This window comes from Biomphalaria glabrata, chromosome 12 (assembly GCF_947242115.1).
Source record: "Biomphalaria glabrata chromosome 12, xgBioGlab47.1, whole genome shotgun sequence".
Taxonomy (NCBI): Eukaryota; Metazoa; Mollusca; class Gastropoda; family Planorbidae; genus Biomphalaria; species Biomphalaria glabrata.
The window spans coordinates 21694255-21710386 of record NC_074722.1 but is presented as its reverse complement, the minus strand read 5'-3'; the positions used below and the strand labels follow the sequence as shown (position 1 = coordinate 21710386).

The 16132-nt window shown below is 35.1% G+C and overlaps 1 protein-coding gene across 5 annotated transcripts in view; it reads left to right on the top strand.

Annotated features, from left to right (window-relative positions):
* Positions 1-16132, top strand: part of LOC106050198 (uncharacterized) — a 52211-nt gene that overhangs the window by 16457 nt on the left and 19622 nt on the right. For all 5 annotated transcript variants that reach the window (XM_056007044.1, XM_056007043.1, XM_056007045.1 and 2 more), the window contains one exon: positions 616-783. In XM_056007044.1, coding sequence (XP_055863019.1) covers positions 616-783 — 168 coding nt within the window. The remainder of the gene's footprint in view (positions 1-615; positions 784-16132) is intronic.

The window sequence follows — 16132 nt, the reverse complement described above, 5'->3', positions numbered from 1 at the left end:
AAAACTTCATCTATTAAATAGACTCGATTTGTAGGATAAATTGACACAAGAATATCTATGGAATACTCTCAAATCAAACTGATACATCCACGAAAAGGAAAAAAAATTGAAATTAGCAAATGCATTCGTATCTTTCTTCACTGCCCCATTTTTACAATCAAAACTAAATTAAGCTTCTCAAAAGTGAATGAAATAGAAGGAAAGTCAAACTTCCTTCTATACTCTTTTTATTTAGCAATAGACAATTTCCTAAGCTCTTTCTAGCCTTCTACCTAGGCACTAGAAAACACTTGTAGACACAAACACTTGTAACAACACAAATATATCAAGATAACAGAACTACATTTGTTAGGAACAACTCGCGCCGCTGCCATCGTAACAGTGACAATTATCAATACTTCTGCATACACAGGATACACCAGGGACATCTTTTAGAAAATCACTTTCAGTAATATTTTGATTTTGTGTTTTTTTTTTTTACAACTAAATATATATATATATATATATATATATATATATATATATATATATATATATATATATATATATATATATATATATATATATATATATACTTAAACCCGTCACCCCTTTTCTGTTTCTTTGTCCATTAAGGCACATGACAATCAAGAAACCAGGTTTAACTCTGCGTAGTAGAAGACAACTCGTGTCTAGAAGTGTAGCATTCAACTGGATTCTATCTTCATTGTTGAGTTTGACGGTCACACTATCCTATACTCCTAGCTCAAGATACGCATTGTTTACATTAGATCCATTTAGATGGTGAGTGATTTTAATTCGCTACTAATGCTCTTACCACTAGTAATTATATATACTAGTCGACCGGCGGCGTACCATACGCCACTATTCTGCAGGGCCGGCCTTAGGCCATTGCAACCTATGCGACCGCAGTGGGCCCCGCACTTTCATAGGACCCGCGCTAATTCAAGGTGTATAAATTCTTAAATTAAACCATTTTATAACTTAAAACAGATTTCCAGTACCCTCCTGTCGATTTACCAGGAGGTCCTGGAAATCACCCGAAATTACAAAATATACGAAAAGGTCCTTAAAACATACGGAAATATATTGTTACGTATTTCTGAATCTTCTGGCTAAATGTACTAGTAGGCACACAAATAAAAACACTGTAAAGAACTTGACGACTCAACTTTCAGCTTCATATAACTTTATTGACTATTAACTCTAACAATTTGTTACTGTAATATGTAGCGTAGAAGACTGTACAATATCTGTCAGTTTACAGTTAGCTATACTTCGTTGCAATTCATCTCTTCACTTCGTTGCAATTCATCTCTTCTCAATTTGCATCGAGCCGTATTCCACAGAACAGACCAACGACACACTTCCCAGCGTCGCTCCAGGTCTCCCAAAGCTGAACCAAATCGTACTACCGAATCAGAGCCGCACACGTCTTACATCGACTGTATCGACTGTAACGGCTCAAGTCCACTGTAGTTCGCTGTATAGACTTTAACGACAGTAGTCCACTCCAGTTAACTCTACCCTAGTTAACTTGCATCGAGTCGTACACATTTCTCTTCCACTAGAGCCTCACACGTCTTACATCGTCTGTATTGACTGTAACGGCTCACTCACGACTGACTTTCACATTAACTCTCTGGCTTATATAGAGTCCCTAATCGCTCCTCCAAAACACTGTTAGTATCATCTGGAACAACACGTGAGGAAACATCACATCCTGTCTTTATTTATACATGTAGATTCCAGAGAACACCTGCTGCAGTGTCATCAAGCCGTCATACTGACCTCTATCTGTCACTGTTCATTAGTAACTGACCCCTTCTTAGATCTGTTCGTCCTCTGGAACAACACGTGAGGACACGTCACATCCTGTCTTTGTTTACACTCGTAGATTCCAGAGAACACTGGCTGCTGTGTCATCTCACCGGGGTCACACGTTGACCTCTACCTATCACTGTTCATTTGTAACATTATTGACAAAAATTGTCATTTTGGGGTGTCATTCAATATGGAAAACGCCAATCCTACGCGCGATAAATAAAAATAATTAGCCGACATTGTGTAATCTGGTGAAAGAAGCTTCTCGCGCCTCAAACTAATGAAGAATTACTTGAGGTCAACAATTCTCAAAGATAGATTGAAACATTTGGTAATTCTTTCTATTGAGCGTGATCTATGTAGGAAACAGAATTATCATGATACTAGTCAACCGGCGGCGTAGCATACGCCGCTATTTTGCAGGGCCGGCTTTAGGTGACTGCAGTGGGGTCCGCACTTTCATAGGACCCGGGCTAATTCTAGGTGTATAAATTATTAAATTAAACCATTGTATAACTTATAACAGATTTTCCACAGCCTCCTGTCGATTTACAAGGAACTCCTGGAATCGAAAAGTCCTGGAAATATCCGAAAATGATTAAAATCTTTAGAAAACTCATACAAATCTCCTGAAATATATAGACAAAACTGTCATTTTGGGGTGTCATTCAATATGGAAAATGCCAATTCTACGCGCGATAAAAAAAAACGGCATTATCGTGTAATTTTGGAATCTGGTGAAAGAAGCTTCTCGCGCCTCAAACTAATGATGAATTACTTTAGTTGAACAATTCTCGTAGACAGATTGAAACATTTGGTAATTCTTGCTATTGAGCGTGATCTATGTAGAAAATATAATTTTTATGATGTATTGTATAACTTCGCTACACGCAAGGTTCGTAAAGTAATTGTGTACGTAGTAAAGGATGAATAAAATTCAAAGACGAATGTATTTTATAATATAAACTCTTAATTTTCCGTATCCCTACCCAAACTGGGCCCCGCGAATTCCGTTCCGCATAGGGCCAAACAATGTTTAAGTCCGGCCGTGCTATTTAGTGACTGGTTAATGCAGAGTAGATTACTTGTTATATATATATATATATATATATATAGTCAACCCACGGCGTAAGATACGCCTCTATTTTGCATGGCCGGCCTTATGCCACTTCAACCTTTGCGACCGAAGTGGACCGAGTACTTTCATGGGACCCCCACTTTCATAGAACCCGCTCTAATTCAAGGTGTATACATTATTAAATTAAACCATTTTATAATTTAAAACAGATTTCCCGTGCCCTGCTGTCAATTTACCAGGAGTTCCTGGAAATCTCCCGAAATTGCAAAATATACGAAAAATCCTTAAAATATACGGAAATATATAGAAAAAAATTGTCATTTTGGGGTGTCATTCAATATGGAAAACGCTAATTCTACGCGCGATAAACAAGATTACAAAGAGAGTTTGTGTTACACAAACTCAGAGGCGGCCCCCGTCGAAGTCGGATCCCTGTCGGATCTGCATATTCGCAAATAATATTCAAGAGGTGATTTAATTTTGATGGTCAAAAGTAATAATGTTTCAAAGATTCATTTGCCGTAAATTGAAATTAAATAAAAAATAGTAGATTAGTTTTAGTATATTAAAACATTACAATATTAATCAAAACGTTTGGAAATGAAAATCTACACTTTTTTTTTACACTTTAAGTTTAGAAATTGAAATTCTACATCTTAATCTAGTCTATTTTAGTCTAAACTAGATCTAGAAATTCTAGATCTAGACTCTAAAATAATTTTAATTAGTATATAAATCCAGATATAGGTATACTGTAATAAAAATCTAGATCTAGTTTAAATAATTTTAATTAGTATATAAATCCAGATATAGATATACTGTAATAAAAATCTAGATCTAGTTTTAAAAAATCTAGATTAGATCTAAATCGGGATATCATTCCTTTTTTAAACGCGAGTCACATAACGAGGCTTAATAAACATTACTATACCGAGTTCTTTTTTCATTTCATTTGAAGAATTAATTCCATATAACGTCAGAGGGGAAAAAAAACACTACGTCACACGGCCTAGCTAGACTAAAAATAGCCTTCATCATTAAGAGCCATTTATCGAGTGTTCATAGACTTTGGTGCACCGAGTGCGTTCTTTAAGCATTTCATTTAAAGAATTCATTCCATATGACGTCAAAGGAAAAAAAAACCCTGCGTCACACGGCCTAGCTTGACTAAAAATCGCCTTCATCATTACGAGCCATTTATCGAGTGTTCATAGACATTGGTGCACCGAGTGCGTTCTTTAAGCATTTCATTTAAAGAATTCATTCCATATGACGTCAAAGGAAAAAAAAAACACTACGTCACACGGCCTAGCTAGACTAAAAATTACCTTCATCATTACGAGCCATTTATCGAGTGTTCATAGACATTGGTGCACCGAGTGCGTTCTTTTAGCATTTCATTTAAAGAATTCATTCCATATGACGTCAAAAGAAAAAAAAAACACTACGTCACACGGCTTAGTTAGACTAAAATATATTTTCATTAATACGAGCACTTTTTCGAGTGTTAATAGACATTGGTGCACCGAGTGCGTTCTTTTAACATTACATTTAAAGAGTCCATTCATATGTCAAAGAAAAAAAATTCCATTACCTCACAATAGGCTAGTACCGGTACCATAAAAAAATGTCTTTATTTACACGAGATATTTAACAAGGGTTCATAGACATTGGTGCACTGAGTTCTAATAGAATTTATTTAAAAAGGATCAAAGCCGCATTGTTTTTGCGTTTTGTCTGTCAGTCGGTCTGTCCGTCATCTTGATATAAAAAAAGAACCACTAAAAGTTATTAAAAATTGATTAACCTTTATTTTACGTTTCAAAACATCGCAATAATTTTTAGGTATGAACACAATTAAAAAGTGTATATAATAGATTGTTCCGGATGTTTGTATAAATAGTAAAAGAAAAAGAGAATTTCAGATAAATGTAATACCGTTAATTAAATTTTTTGGATGGTCTCGTATAAAAATTAGATGTACTACAGCCATGTGGAGAGATTTTCATACCTTACTTTGGAGTTTGGATTCTGTTTTCCTTAAAAATCGGAACATAATATTAACGATAATTAGATTTTTACATGTTTTAGGTAGAAAGTTAAATGTACTGTAAGAGAGTAGTGAGTTAAAATATTTTTCATAAAAATCCGTAAAAACATTATTTCGTAAATGAGAAGATTATTTGTTTATTAATTAGAAGAGGGAGTTCAAACAATTATTTGGCGTTAGTAGATTTTTAGATAAATTCGGAAATTTCTTGCGACGATTTGTAAGAAACAAAATCCGGAACTTTCTTTATCGATTACAAAACTTCTATGTTATGTTTTAGCAAGAAAATTAAATGTCTAAAAAGTAATTTTCAGCAATCAATTCTAGTAAATTACTTTTTTTTAAAGCCCCGAACAACCTATTGTCGATATTTTTAAAATTTGTTTAAAGATGAAAATACGGAACAATTTGATATTGATAACCAAATTATAGTGACGCATTGTCAAATAATATAAGTGTAATATTAGTAAATTATGCGATTTCAAACAATCATTAGGCATAATTCATGTTTTTAAAACAATATCCGGAACATTTTTACACTTAATGAAATATAAGTCAGTATAGAGATTTTGATTTAGCATTAATATGCTATTTACATAAAAAACGGAACAACATATTATTGATAATGTGTTTTTGCAACGTTTAAGCATGGAAATTGAATGTAATATAAATTAGAAGAGCAAACAAACATTTGTTGGGGTTGATTAGTTTTGCACACAAAAATCCGGAACAATCAATTTTTAGATACTTAAAACTATTGAGATGTTACAGGAGGAACATTAAAGTGTAAATCAGATTTTCAATAGCTTTTAGAGTTCTAGTTTTTTTTTAATCTAATCGTGACGGACAGACCGACCAACAGACAAAACGCACAAAAATAATCTTCTTTTAATCGGATGGGGGCACTAAACAAAAAATAAATGAAATCTGATTTTTTTTTTTAAAGTTTAAGGAATTGGTTTAGCACCACATCATGTTCCGACGTTACGCTACTGCACGAAAGTCGCTGCATAAAAAGTCCATAAAAAAAAAATGTGTGTGATATTTACATACAAAATGCATTATTAGCCTTTATAAACAAACAGAAATGTTTTCTTTTAATTTTAGCGGCTAGTTGACCAGAAAAAACACCTTTAACTATTATTTATATTTGTTGTAAACATTTCCTGTACATTTTTAAAATATATTTTACTTAGTGACACTGAAAATACACAAAAATTGTCCATCTTTGTTAGCATATTGTAACATTGCCTCCCTTACATTTACGTAATTGTTTTAGAATTGGTGTATTTTTATGAACAAATCGCTTGCATAATTAATTTTATAAATTAAACGGTTTGCTTTTAGAAAACCAAAAGTAGCCGTTGCACCTAAACTTTTGAAGCCGCATTTAATGATGAAATAATATTTTTCATATCTCTTCTAGTTTTCGAGATCTGAGTGTGACAGACGGACAGACGGACAGACGGACATTTTGCACAAACCTAATAGCGGCTTTTTCCCCTTACGGGGGCCGCTGATAAAAACGGCATTATGCATTAGCCGTAATTGTGGAATCTGGTGAAAGAAGTTTCTCGCACCTAAAAAATGAAGAATTACTTGAGGTCAACAATTCTCGAAGATAGATTGAAACATTTGGTAATGCTTGCTATTGAGCCTGATCTATGTAGGAAACAGAATTATCATGATATACTGTATGACTTTGCTATATGCAAAGCTCGTAAGTAATTCTGTACGTAGTAAAGAATGAAAAAAAAATGCATTGAAGAATTTATTTTCTAATACAAACTCTTAAATTTCACTTATTATCCACTTCCCTACCCAAACTTAGCCCCGCGAAATCCGTTTTGCATAGGGCCCCACAATGAATAAGTCCGGCCCTGCTATTTGTTGACGGGTGAATATACATAGTCGATTTGTTATTCTCTTTCCATGACTTCTTTGTCACAATGGTTAAGTCGGCGCTGCTATTTAGTGTTTGTAAATGTTTGTTTGTAAAATGTTTTACATGTTTCGGATGTTCCTTTAGAGTTGAAGGACAAAGGGGGATAGGAGCGGGCAGGTTTGATAAATGCAAACGACAGTCCAGCGCGCAAACCGCACGACCAGGCTGCCATCCGTAGTGACTGGTGAACACTTGTTCTCCCCCCTCTTGTTTTTTCGTGGAGTGACTATCCGCAGAACTAAGAGAGTGATCTTTCCTTTACTTCTTCTTCTCGTCCAAACTGTTGAGGGAAGAAGAGAATTATATATATAGATACTGTATGACTTTGCCACACGCAAGGCTCGTAAAGTAATTATGTACATGTAAAGAATGAATAAAATGCATAGACGAATTTAATTTCTAATACAAACTATTAAATTTCACTTATTATCCGCTACCCTACCCAAACTTGGCCCCGCGAAATCCGTTTCACATACGGCCCCACAATGCTAAGTTCGGCCCTGCTATTTAGTGACGGTTGAATATACGTAGTAGATTACTTGTTCTCTTTCCATGACTTCTTGGTCACAATAAGTCCGGCGCTGCTATTTAGTGTTTGTAAAATTTTAGTTTGTAAAATGTTTTACATGTTTCGGATGTTCCTTCAGAGTTGAAGATAGTTTACTTCTTAGTCCAAACCTCCCGCAGGAGGAAGGGGGATGGGAGCGGGCAGGGTTTGACAGTCCAGCACGCAGCCATCCGTAGCGACGTGTAAATACCCACTTGTTCTCCCCCCCCCCCTCTTGTTTTTTCGTGGGGTTACTATACGCAGAAATAAGAGAGTGATCTTTCCTTCTTGCTCGTCCGAACTTTTGAGGGAAAAAGAGAATCATATATATATATTATTATTTAATATATAAAGCAGAAAGTAAGGTGTATGTCCCCGCATAGAAATCAAAACTGTTTCACCGATCTTGATAAAACGTGGCAGAAATGTTCCTTGGGTACTAACGTAGACCGTAGTGTATGTATTGTAGCCCTAAAACAAACTTAAGACCCTCAAAAAAAAGTATTGTGTCTTATAAATCTAGGCCATGTTTACATTCTGTGTCTAAATGACAAGACGGAGAGGTCACGCATGCGCAGAGATGAAAATCTCTAGACCTAAATTAGCTCTCATTCAAGAAAACATAATTTTGTTATTTTACACATGGACATACAAATACGTGTATTTCATTTCATTATTTGATGCACATTAACCTTCAAATTTAAGTTTACAAAACATTTTTTACATAAAATCGTTCGCTCTAAATGGTAATAGCTTTAAACGTCTTGACATACTCTTCCGTAACTTGCGGCACCATTATATCGCGTATTGATACAAATGAAATGAACGTCAGAGGTCATAACATCGCGCATTATAAAGGCATATTATTGAAGTAATAAACTACTTACATAATACAATTTACTTTCCAATGTGTTTTTTTTAAAGCATTTAAGCCTACAGTTACCGATTCGGTTCAATTTTAAGTCTTTATTATAATATTTTATAATTATATATTATATTATAATACACACCAAGAAATGAGCCATGTACTTATTGATATAAACAGGGCCGCAGGGCAGCCACAAAGTCCCAAGACTATAGGATAAATGTGAGAATAAAATAGACGGAGTCTGTGAAAGATTGTACCTCAACGTTCTAGAAAAAATAGAGCGAGTGTTCCTTACTGAAGAAGTTCAAAGTTCGGTTGGCGAATCTCACTTATTTGCTAATGTTTGTCTGTCAAAACACCAGGCCAAAGGTTAAAGGGTGGCGCGCACTCATAGACTAGATAAAGAGAGGGAGTAAAGCCCAAGCAGGATGGTCAGACTGCACAAGATGAAAGGATCCCATCTCGTGCTATCGGTCAGTCAACAAAGTAGAGTACTCTTGAATGGAAGAAAAGGAACAAAGAGCCAAAATGAGAAGTCGTTTGATGTAGAAAACCTGAGATGAACTCCTACTGAAAAACAGAGCAGGAAGTGCTCTGGCACTCGTAGCCACCATACATGTCGAGTGACTTCTTAGACCCGTCCCCCGTAGCTCGCGGAGCTGGGAACACTCGTACAAATAATGTGGCACTGTTTCGACGCTCTCTCCACGGTGAAGGCATGGGGAGTCGAGTCATAGTTCGGACGGAACCGGGTAAATTATGCCCCAACAGGAGCTGTTGGTCTAAACTGCCCACATGTTATGACTTTGAAGGTCAGTGTTGGCCTTGTATAACGAATGGTCTCGGTTAACTGCAGTACCCCCATCCTGAAGTATCGATTTTAGCTGACTCCAGGTACTCACTGGATCATCGTCCTAGGTCTTTCTGAGATTAACTTCGAATATTCCTCTGAATCGCTCTCGTATGTCAGCCAGCCTATCAACATCTTGATTGTATGTTCAGCTTCATCCGAATAAGACGATTGTCCGTGTGGCAGTTGGCGCTTGGCATTACTCTAGTGCAGGGGTGGGAAACCTTTTCGTATCGAGGGCCGCATTAAAAACAAATTTGGGAATGTGGGGCCGCATATATTATATATATATATATATATATATATATATATATATATGCGGTCCCACATTCTTAAAATGTTTCACCACAAATGTAGAGTTGTACTTAATGTGAAGTATTTAACTGTTTATACTCGTGCGTAAAGTTCCAGAATTGTGGAACAAGCTTACTAGTTGTTATTCTTGTGACTGCTGTCAAATTACAGTCAGTCACCATCGACCTGTGATTACACTTGTTTATTTTCAACAACAACAAAAAAATGCTTGTTCACAGATGTTTATGTGCCCAAATAATGTAAAAGCTTAGCAGCAAAGTTTTTGAAGTGTGGAAATACATTTTCTGGCACCTATTAAGCTACCGCGGAAGTACTGACTTGAACTTCTCTTTTAGTTCCTGTTTAGAGTTTATGGTTGGGATATTCTAAAAAAAAACTGTTTTTCTCAGTCAAAGATCGAGTTCCATAAGTTGTTACACTAGCCATCTTGTTCCAAGCCTACCCAACACTCAACTCACTTAACTCTGTTCTTCATAGCATTGAATAAATACTGTCCTGAGATTGTGTCTTAAAGAATGTGTATTGAAGTACAGCCAATAAAAGTAATCTTCGTTTACTTGAAACTTTTTTATAATGAGACAGTTTCAATAATTTATGGAGATATTTAGAATATTATTTTTAATATATTAGCATTTATATATATATATATATATATACTGTGGGCACACATGATTTCCGAGGGCCACACAAAATACTTCGGCGGGCCGCACGTGGCCAGCGAACCGTAATTTGTCCACCCCTGCTCAAGTGTGAACCACTGTTTCACTAGTATGTCATCCAACAGCTGCCAGAGCTTTGAGCGTGGATGCATCCATGTGTTCCTAAAACTCTTTTTCTTTAAAATTGTGTTGGTCAGTGATGCCCAAAATACGGCCCTCGGGCCAGATCCGGCCCGCGACGTCGTTCCATCCGGCCCGCCGAAACGTCGGCGTAGAAAATCTTCCCCCTTCCGAAAAAAAATGATGAAAATGTATCTTTCCCTATGTTAGGGGAGTCACGCTTTCATATATAGATTGGTACCATGACCTTTCACACTTAAATTTGAAATCTTCCAGGAAAAGTGAACGGACATTTCCTTTTTTTTTAAGAACATGATAGTGAGTCAACATGTTTGTTTTATAAGATACTGTGGATGTTTTGAAAATAAAAACATAATATGAAACAGGCATATCTGGTACCGCTTAACTCTTGGTATTTATGGTATTAACAGCCATTTTGAAATAATAGAGGAGTTAATAGCTATGAGGAGGATGCATGGGACCATCACGCAAAGACCTGCTCAAAAAGGTTTCAACCATCTTAAACGATATTTTTCTTGAGAGAAATTTATGGGAGTCACTACTGATGGCGTCAGAAGTATGGTTGGATTCCACTGTGGACTGGAAGCAACAGTTATTAGAAAAGTTGTCGAGTCAGAAGGAGCCGGGTATCTGCGGCTTCATTGCTTTATTCACCAACTAAACCTCTGTGACAAGGTTTTGAATCTAGACCATATGATGAGGTACACTTTTTTAGCGGCCCCCGTAAGGGGAAAAAGCCACTATTAGATTTGTGCAAAACTCCGTCTGTCACACTCAGATCTCGAAAACTAGAAGAGATATGAAAAATATTATTTCACCATTAAATGCGGCTTGAAAAGTTTAGGTGCAACGGCTACTTTTGGTTTTCTAAAAGCAAACCGTTTAATTTAAAACATTAATTATGCAAACGATTTTTTCATAAAAATACACCAATTCTAAAACAATTACGTAAATGTAAGGGAGGCAATGTTACAATATGCTAACAAAGATAGATAACATATGTGTATTTTCAGTATCACTAAGTCAAATATATTTATAAAATGTACAAGAAATGTTTACAACAAATATAAATAATAGTTAAAGGTGTTTTTTTCTGGTCAACTAGCTGCTAAAATTAAAAGAAAACGTTTCTGTTTATTTATAAAGGCTAAAAATGCACTTTGTATGTAAATATCACGCACATTTTTTTTATGGACTTTTTATGCAGCGACTTTCGTGCAGTAGCGTAACGTCGGAACATGATGTGGTACTAAACCAATTCCTTAAACTTTAAAAAAAAAAATCAGATTTCATTTATTTTCATCCGAATAAAAGAAGCTTATTTTTGTGCGTTTTGTCTTTTGGTCGGTCTGTCCGTCACGATTAGATTAACAAATAACAGTAAAGACTATTGTAAATCTGATTTAACCTTTAATTTTTCATTCAGAAATATTGCAATAGTTTCAAGTATCTATAATAGATTGTTCCGGATGTTTTGTGAAAACCAAATCAATGCCAACGAATATTTGTTTGCTGTTCTAACTTATATTAGATTTTATTTCCATGCTTAAACGTTGCAATAAACACATGATCTTTAATATATTGTTCCGGTTTTTTAATGTAAATAGCAATATAAATGCTAAATAAAAAATATCTATACTGATTTATATTTCATTAACTATAAAATTGTTCCGGATATTGTTTTATAAAAAATAAATAATGTCAAATGATTGTTTGAAATCGCATAATTTACTAATATTACACTTATATTCTTTGACACTACGTCACTATAGTTTATTTATCAATATCAATTGCTCCGAACTTTTAACTTAAACCAATTTACGTCAAATGGCTTTATTTTTTTTAAAATATCGACAATAGGTTGTTCAGGATTTTAAAATAAGAAAGTAATTTACCAGAAACGAGTATTGAAAATCACTTTTCAGACATATTTTACAGTTAATTTTCTTGCTGAAACATAATAAAAATTGTTTAATCGATAAAGAATGTTCCGGATTTTATTTCGAAAAGAAATCGACCTACATTACCTTAATTTTCTTACAAATCGTCGCCAATGATCCGAATTTTATGTGAACAATCTAATAACGCCTAATAAATGTTTGAAATCCATCTTCTAATAAATAAAAATAATAATTTTTTTTATTAAAGAAAATTGGTTGTTCCAAATTTTTTATGAAAACTATTTTAACTCTTTTTATGTAAAATCGAAATTCTCTCTTACACTACATTTAACTTTCTAGCTAAAACGTTAGAAAATCTAATTATCGTTAATATTATGTTCCGATTTTTAAGGAAAACAACTTCCTAACACCAAAGTATGGTTTGAAAATCTCTCCATTAGGCTATGGTACATCTAATTTTTCACAACAGACCATCCCACAAATTTAATTAACGGTATTTGATTAATCTGGAATTCTTATTTTCTCTCCCTATAAATATATAAACATCCGAAACAATCTATTATAGAAACTTAAAACTAATGCGATGTTTCGGAAGGGAAATTAAATTTTAACTTGACAGACAGAGAGACTGACAGACAAAACAAAAAAAACGTCTTTAATCCTTTACATGTATCCTATACATACATATTTAGTCTAACTAGCCCATCAAATGAAATGCTAAAAGAACCCACTCGGTGCACCATGTCTATAAACCCTCGAGAAGAAAGACATTTTTTTAGTCTAACTAGGACGTGGGACGTAATGGACTTTTTTTTCCTTTGACGTCATATGGAGTTAATTCTTTAAATGAAATGCTAAAAGAAATCACTCGGTGCACAAATGTTTATGAACCCTCAACAAGCTGCTCGTATAGATGATATTTTGTGAAAAATTAGATGTACCATAGCCTAATGGAGAGATTTTCAAACCATACTTGGCCGTGTGACGTAGTTGATTTTTTTTCCTTTGACGTCATATGGAATAAATTCTTTAAATGAAATGCTAAAACAACTCGGTATAGTAATGTTTATTGAACCTCGTAATGCGACTCGCATTTTAAAAAGGCATATCAGCTAGATCTAGATTTTTTTTACACAAGAGCTAGATTTTTTACACTAAATCTAGATATTTTTTTTTTACACTAGAGCTGGATTTTTAGCGGCCCCCGAAAGGGGAAAGGACACTATTAGTTTTGTGCGAAATGTCTGTCCGTCTGTCCGTCCGTCCCGTTTAGATCTCGTAAACTAGATAAGATATTGAAAATCCGACATCACAATATTTTAGACCATTCAAAGTTCTGATGCAACGGCTACTTTTTTTTTCTGAAAGCGAAAAATCTAATTTTTAAAATCAGTTATGCAAGCAGTTTTTTTTAAAGAGAAAAAGCTAATTAGAATGCATTATAAGTTCTAATTTAAAACAAATAGTAATCTTGTAAACTTCATTTTCCTAAACTTTTTTTTATTGCGGAAATTTTATTTTTTTTCTTTGCAGATTCGAATAAGAGATTGAACATTTTACAAAACAATTAGATCAATTGTAAGACATCAGTTAGGCCAGGGGAGGCGCGGTGACTGAGCGGTAAAGCACTTGGCTTCCGAACCGGCGGTCCCGGGTTCGAATCCTGGTGAAGACTGGGATTTTCAACTTTGGAATCTTTGGGCGCCTCTGAGTCCACACAGCTCTAATGGGTACCTGACATTAGTTGGGGAAGATTAAATGCGGTTGGTCGTTGTGCTGGCTGCATGACACCCTCGTTAACCGTAGGCCACAAAAACAGATGAACTTTACATCATCTGCCCTATAGACCACAAGGTCTGAAAGGGGAACTAGTTAGGCCAGGTTCACATTTAACTTTACATTCACTTTCACCTATCCTTTAGATCTGCGGGAAAGTTGGGGCACTACACAAGATCTGTTAACCTTCTTTCTCCATTCTTATCTCTCATTTGTCTGATATAATTTCATTCGGATGTTCTTTCTGAAAATATTGAAGCCTGCCTGGGTGGACCACTTCGGGGGGCGATTTTGAGTTTGTGTTTCCACACAAACTGTCTTTTGTAACCTTGTTTAAAACTAGATTTAGATTTAAGTTCTAATTAAAATCATTGTAGAATCTAGATCTAGAATTTCTTGGTCTAGTTTAGAATGTTTGTTGTTTTACATGTTTCGGATGCTCCTTCAGAGTTGTAGTCGAAACCTCTCGCAGGACGACGGGGGGTGGGATCGGGCAGGTTTTGAACCTGGGACCATCGATGAATTCAAACGACAGTCCAGCGCGCAAACCGCTATACCAGACAGCCATGATTTTTACTAGATCAAGATCTATAATTTTAATATCTAGACTTAAAGTTTAGATTTTAATTTCTAAATTCTGGATTGTCAGTATGTCAATATTGCAATGTTATAAAATACTGAAACTAATCTACTAATCTACTATTTTAAAATTTAATATTGCAAATAGTCTATTAATTGATTATCTAGTGTTGTTTTTTTACATAAATCTTATCTAAATTACATCTACATTATCCCAAATATATATTTTAGATCTAGATCTAGTAGATATAGATATTGAGAGTGCTAATTTATACGTGTAATTTAGGTAGATATACATCCGCATTCTAGTTGCATTTAAATGAAAATGCTCAACTAAAAGATTATCTAAAATCGCTCTTCTGACATATTGTACTTATCCGGTAGTTGTCATTCCGTAATGTGTAGGTATATTATCAATAATAGGCTATTAGTTTGTAACCAGTTTGTCATTAGGTTAAGAGCAATTCCTGGTCTGCGGTTAGCGCGCAGGACTGATCATCTCTACGGTCTCGGTTTCATACCCTTCTCGATGCCATCCTCCGTCGACCAGCGGGAGATTTTACATAAAAAATAATTTTAGTTTACACGTCAAATGAATCTTTGAAACATTATTACTTTTAACAATCAAAACAAAAAAACGTCTTGAATATTCCTTGCAAATATGTGGATCCGACAGGGATCCGTCTCCCACGGTGGCCGCCTCTGAGTTTGTGAGGCAACACAATATTTTAGACAGAGCATTCAAAGCATTTATTTCAACTGAACTCAACTCAAGGTTATGGGATTTGGCTATTTTATGAGACATCACGTCACATCTGAATGAACTCAATATCAAACTACGATTTGATTTCTCTTAGCATGTCTCTTAGCATGTCTCTTAGCATGTCTCTTAGCATGTCTCTTAGCATGTCTCTTAGCATGTCTCTGCTGACATAAGCGCTTTCGAACGACATTGCAGCTCTTCATTTAGCATGGGTGCACCTTGTCAGCCTGTACCGCTCTACACAAAATAATGTGTCTATCCCAAAAGAAAAAAAACGTTCTTATTTCTGAGGCTAATGAAGGATTATTCACTGAAAGATTTATGGATTTTTAAATTTTTAAAGAATGAAATATGTTTTTTTTCGATTTCGAAAATCCATTAGAGGCCGATGTGTTAATAGCCCTGACATACATCTAACTGGAACTGGTTGACTTATAAAGCCAGACATCCCTTCTTGATAAATTTCTAACAATGCAGACAATTGATTTCTACTCCGTGTTGCCTGCATAAACTTGTCTAAATCCTCCGAAACAAGAGTTAAGGATGGTCACCTTGTTTACAAGCACAAACTATTTCAATGATGAAGCAGGCGAAACCAATATTGTCCTCGGATTCAGTGCTCTGACTTGGTGGCTCATCTATGCAGCCGTATATTCAAAAGTATGTTTTCGAATAAAATGCTAATGTGTGAATAATTACATAAAAATGATTTCAAGTCAATTTTTTTGATCATTTGGGTGGTGTGGCCCACTACACGAGTGTTGACAATTAAAATAGTCCGCGAACTGAATTAGGTAGGGCATCACTGCTACCAACACTATTGCAAGCTTTGTTAC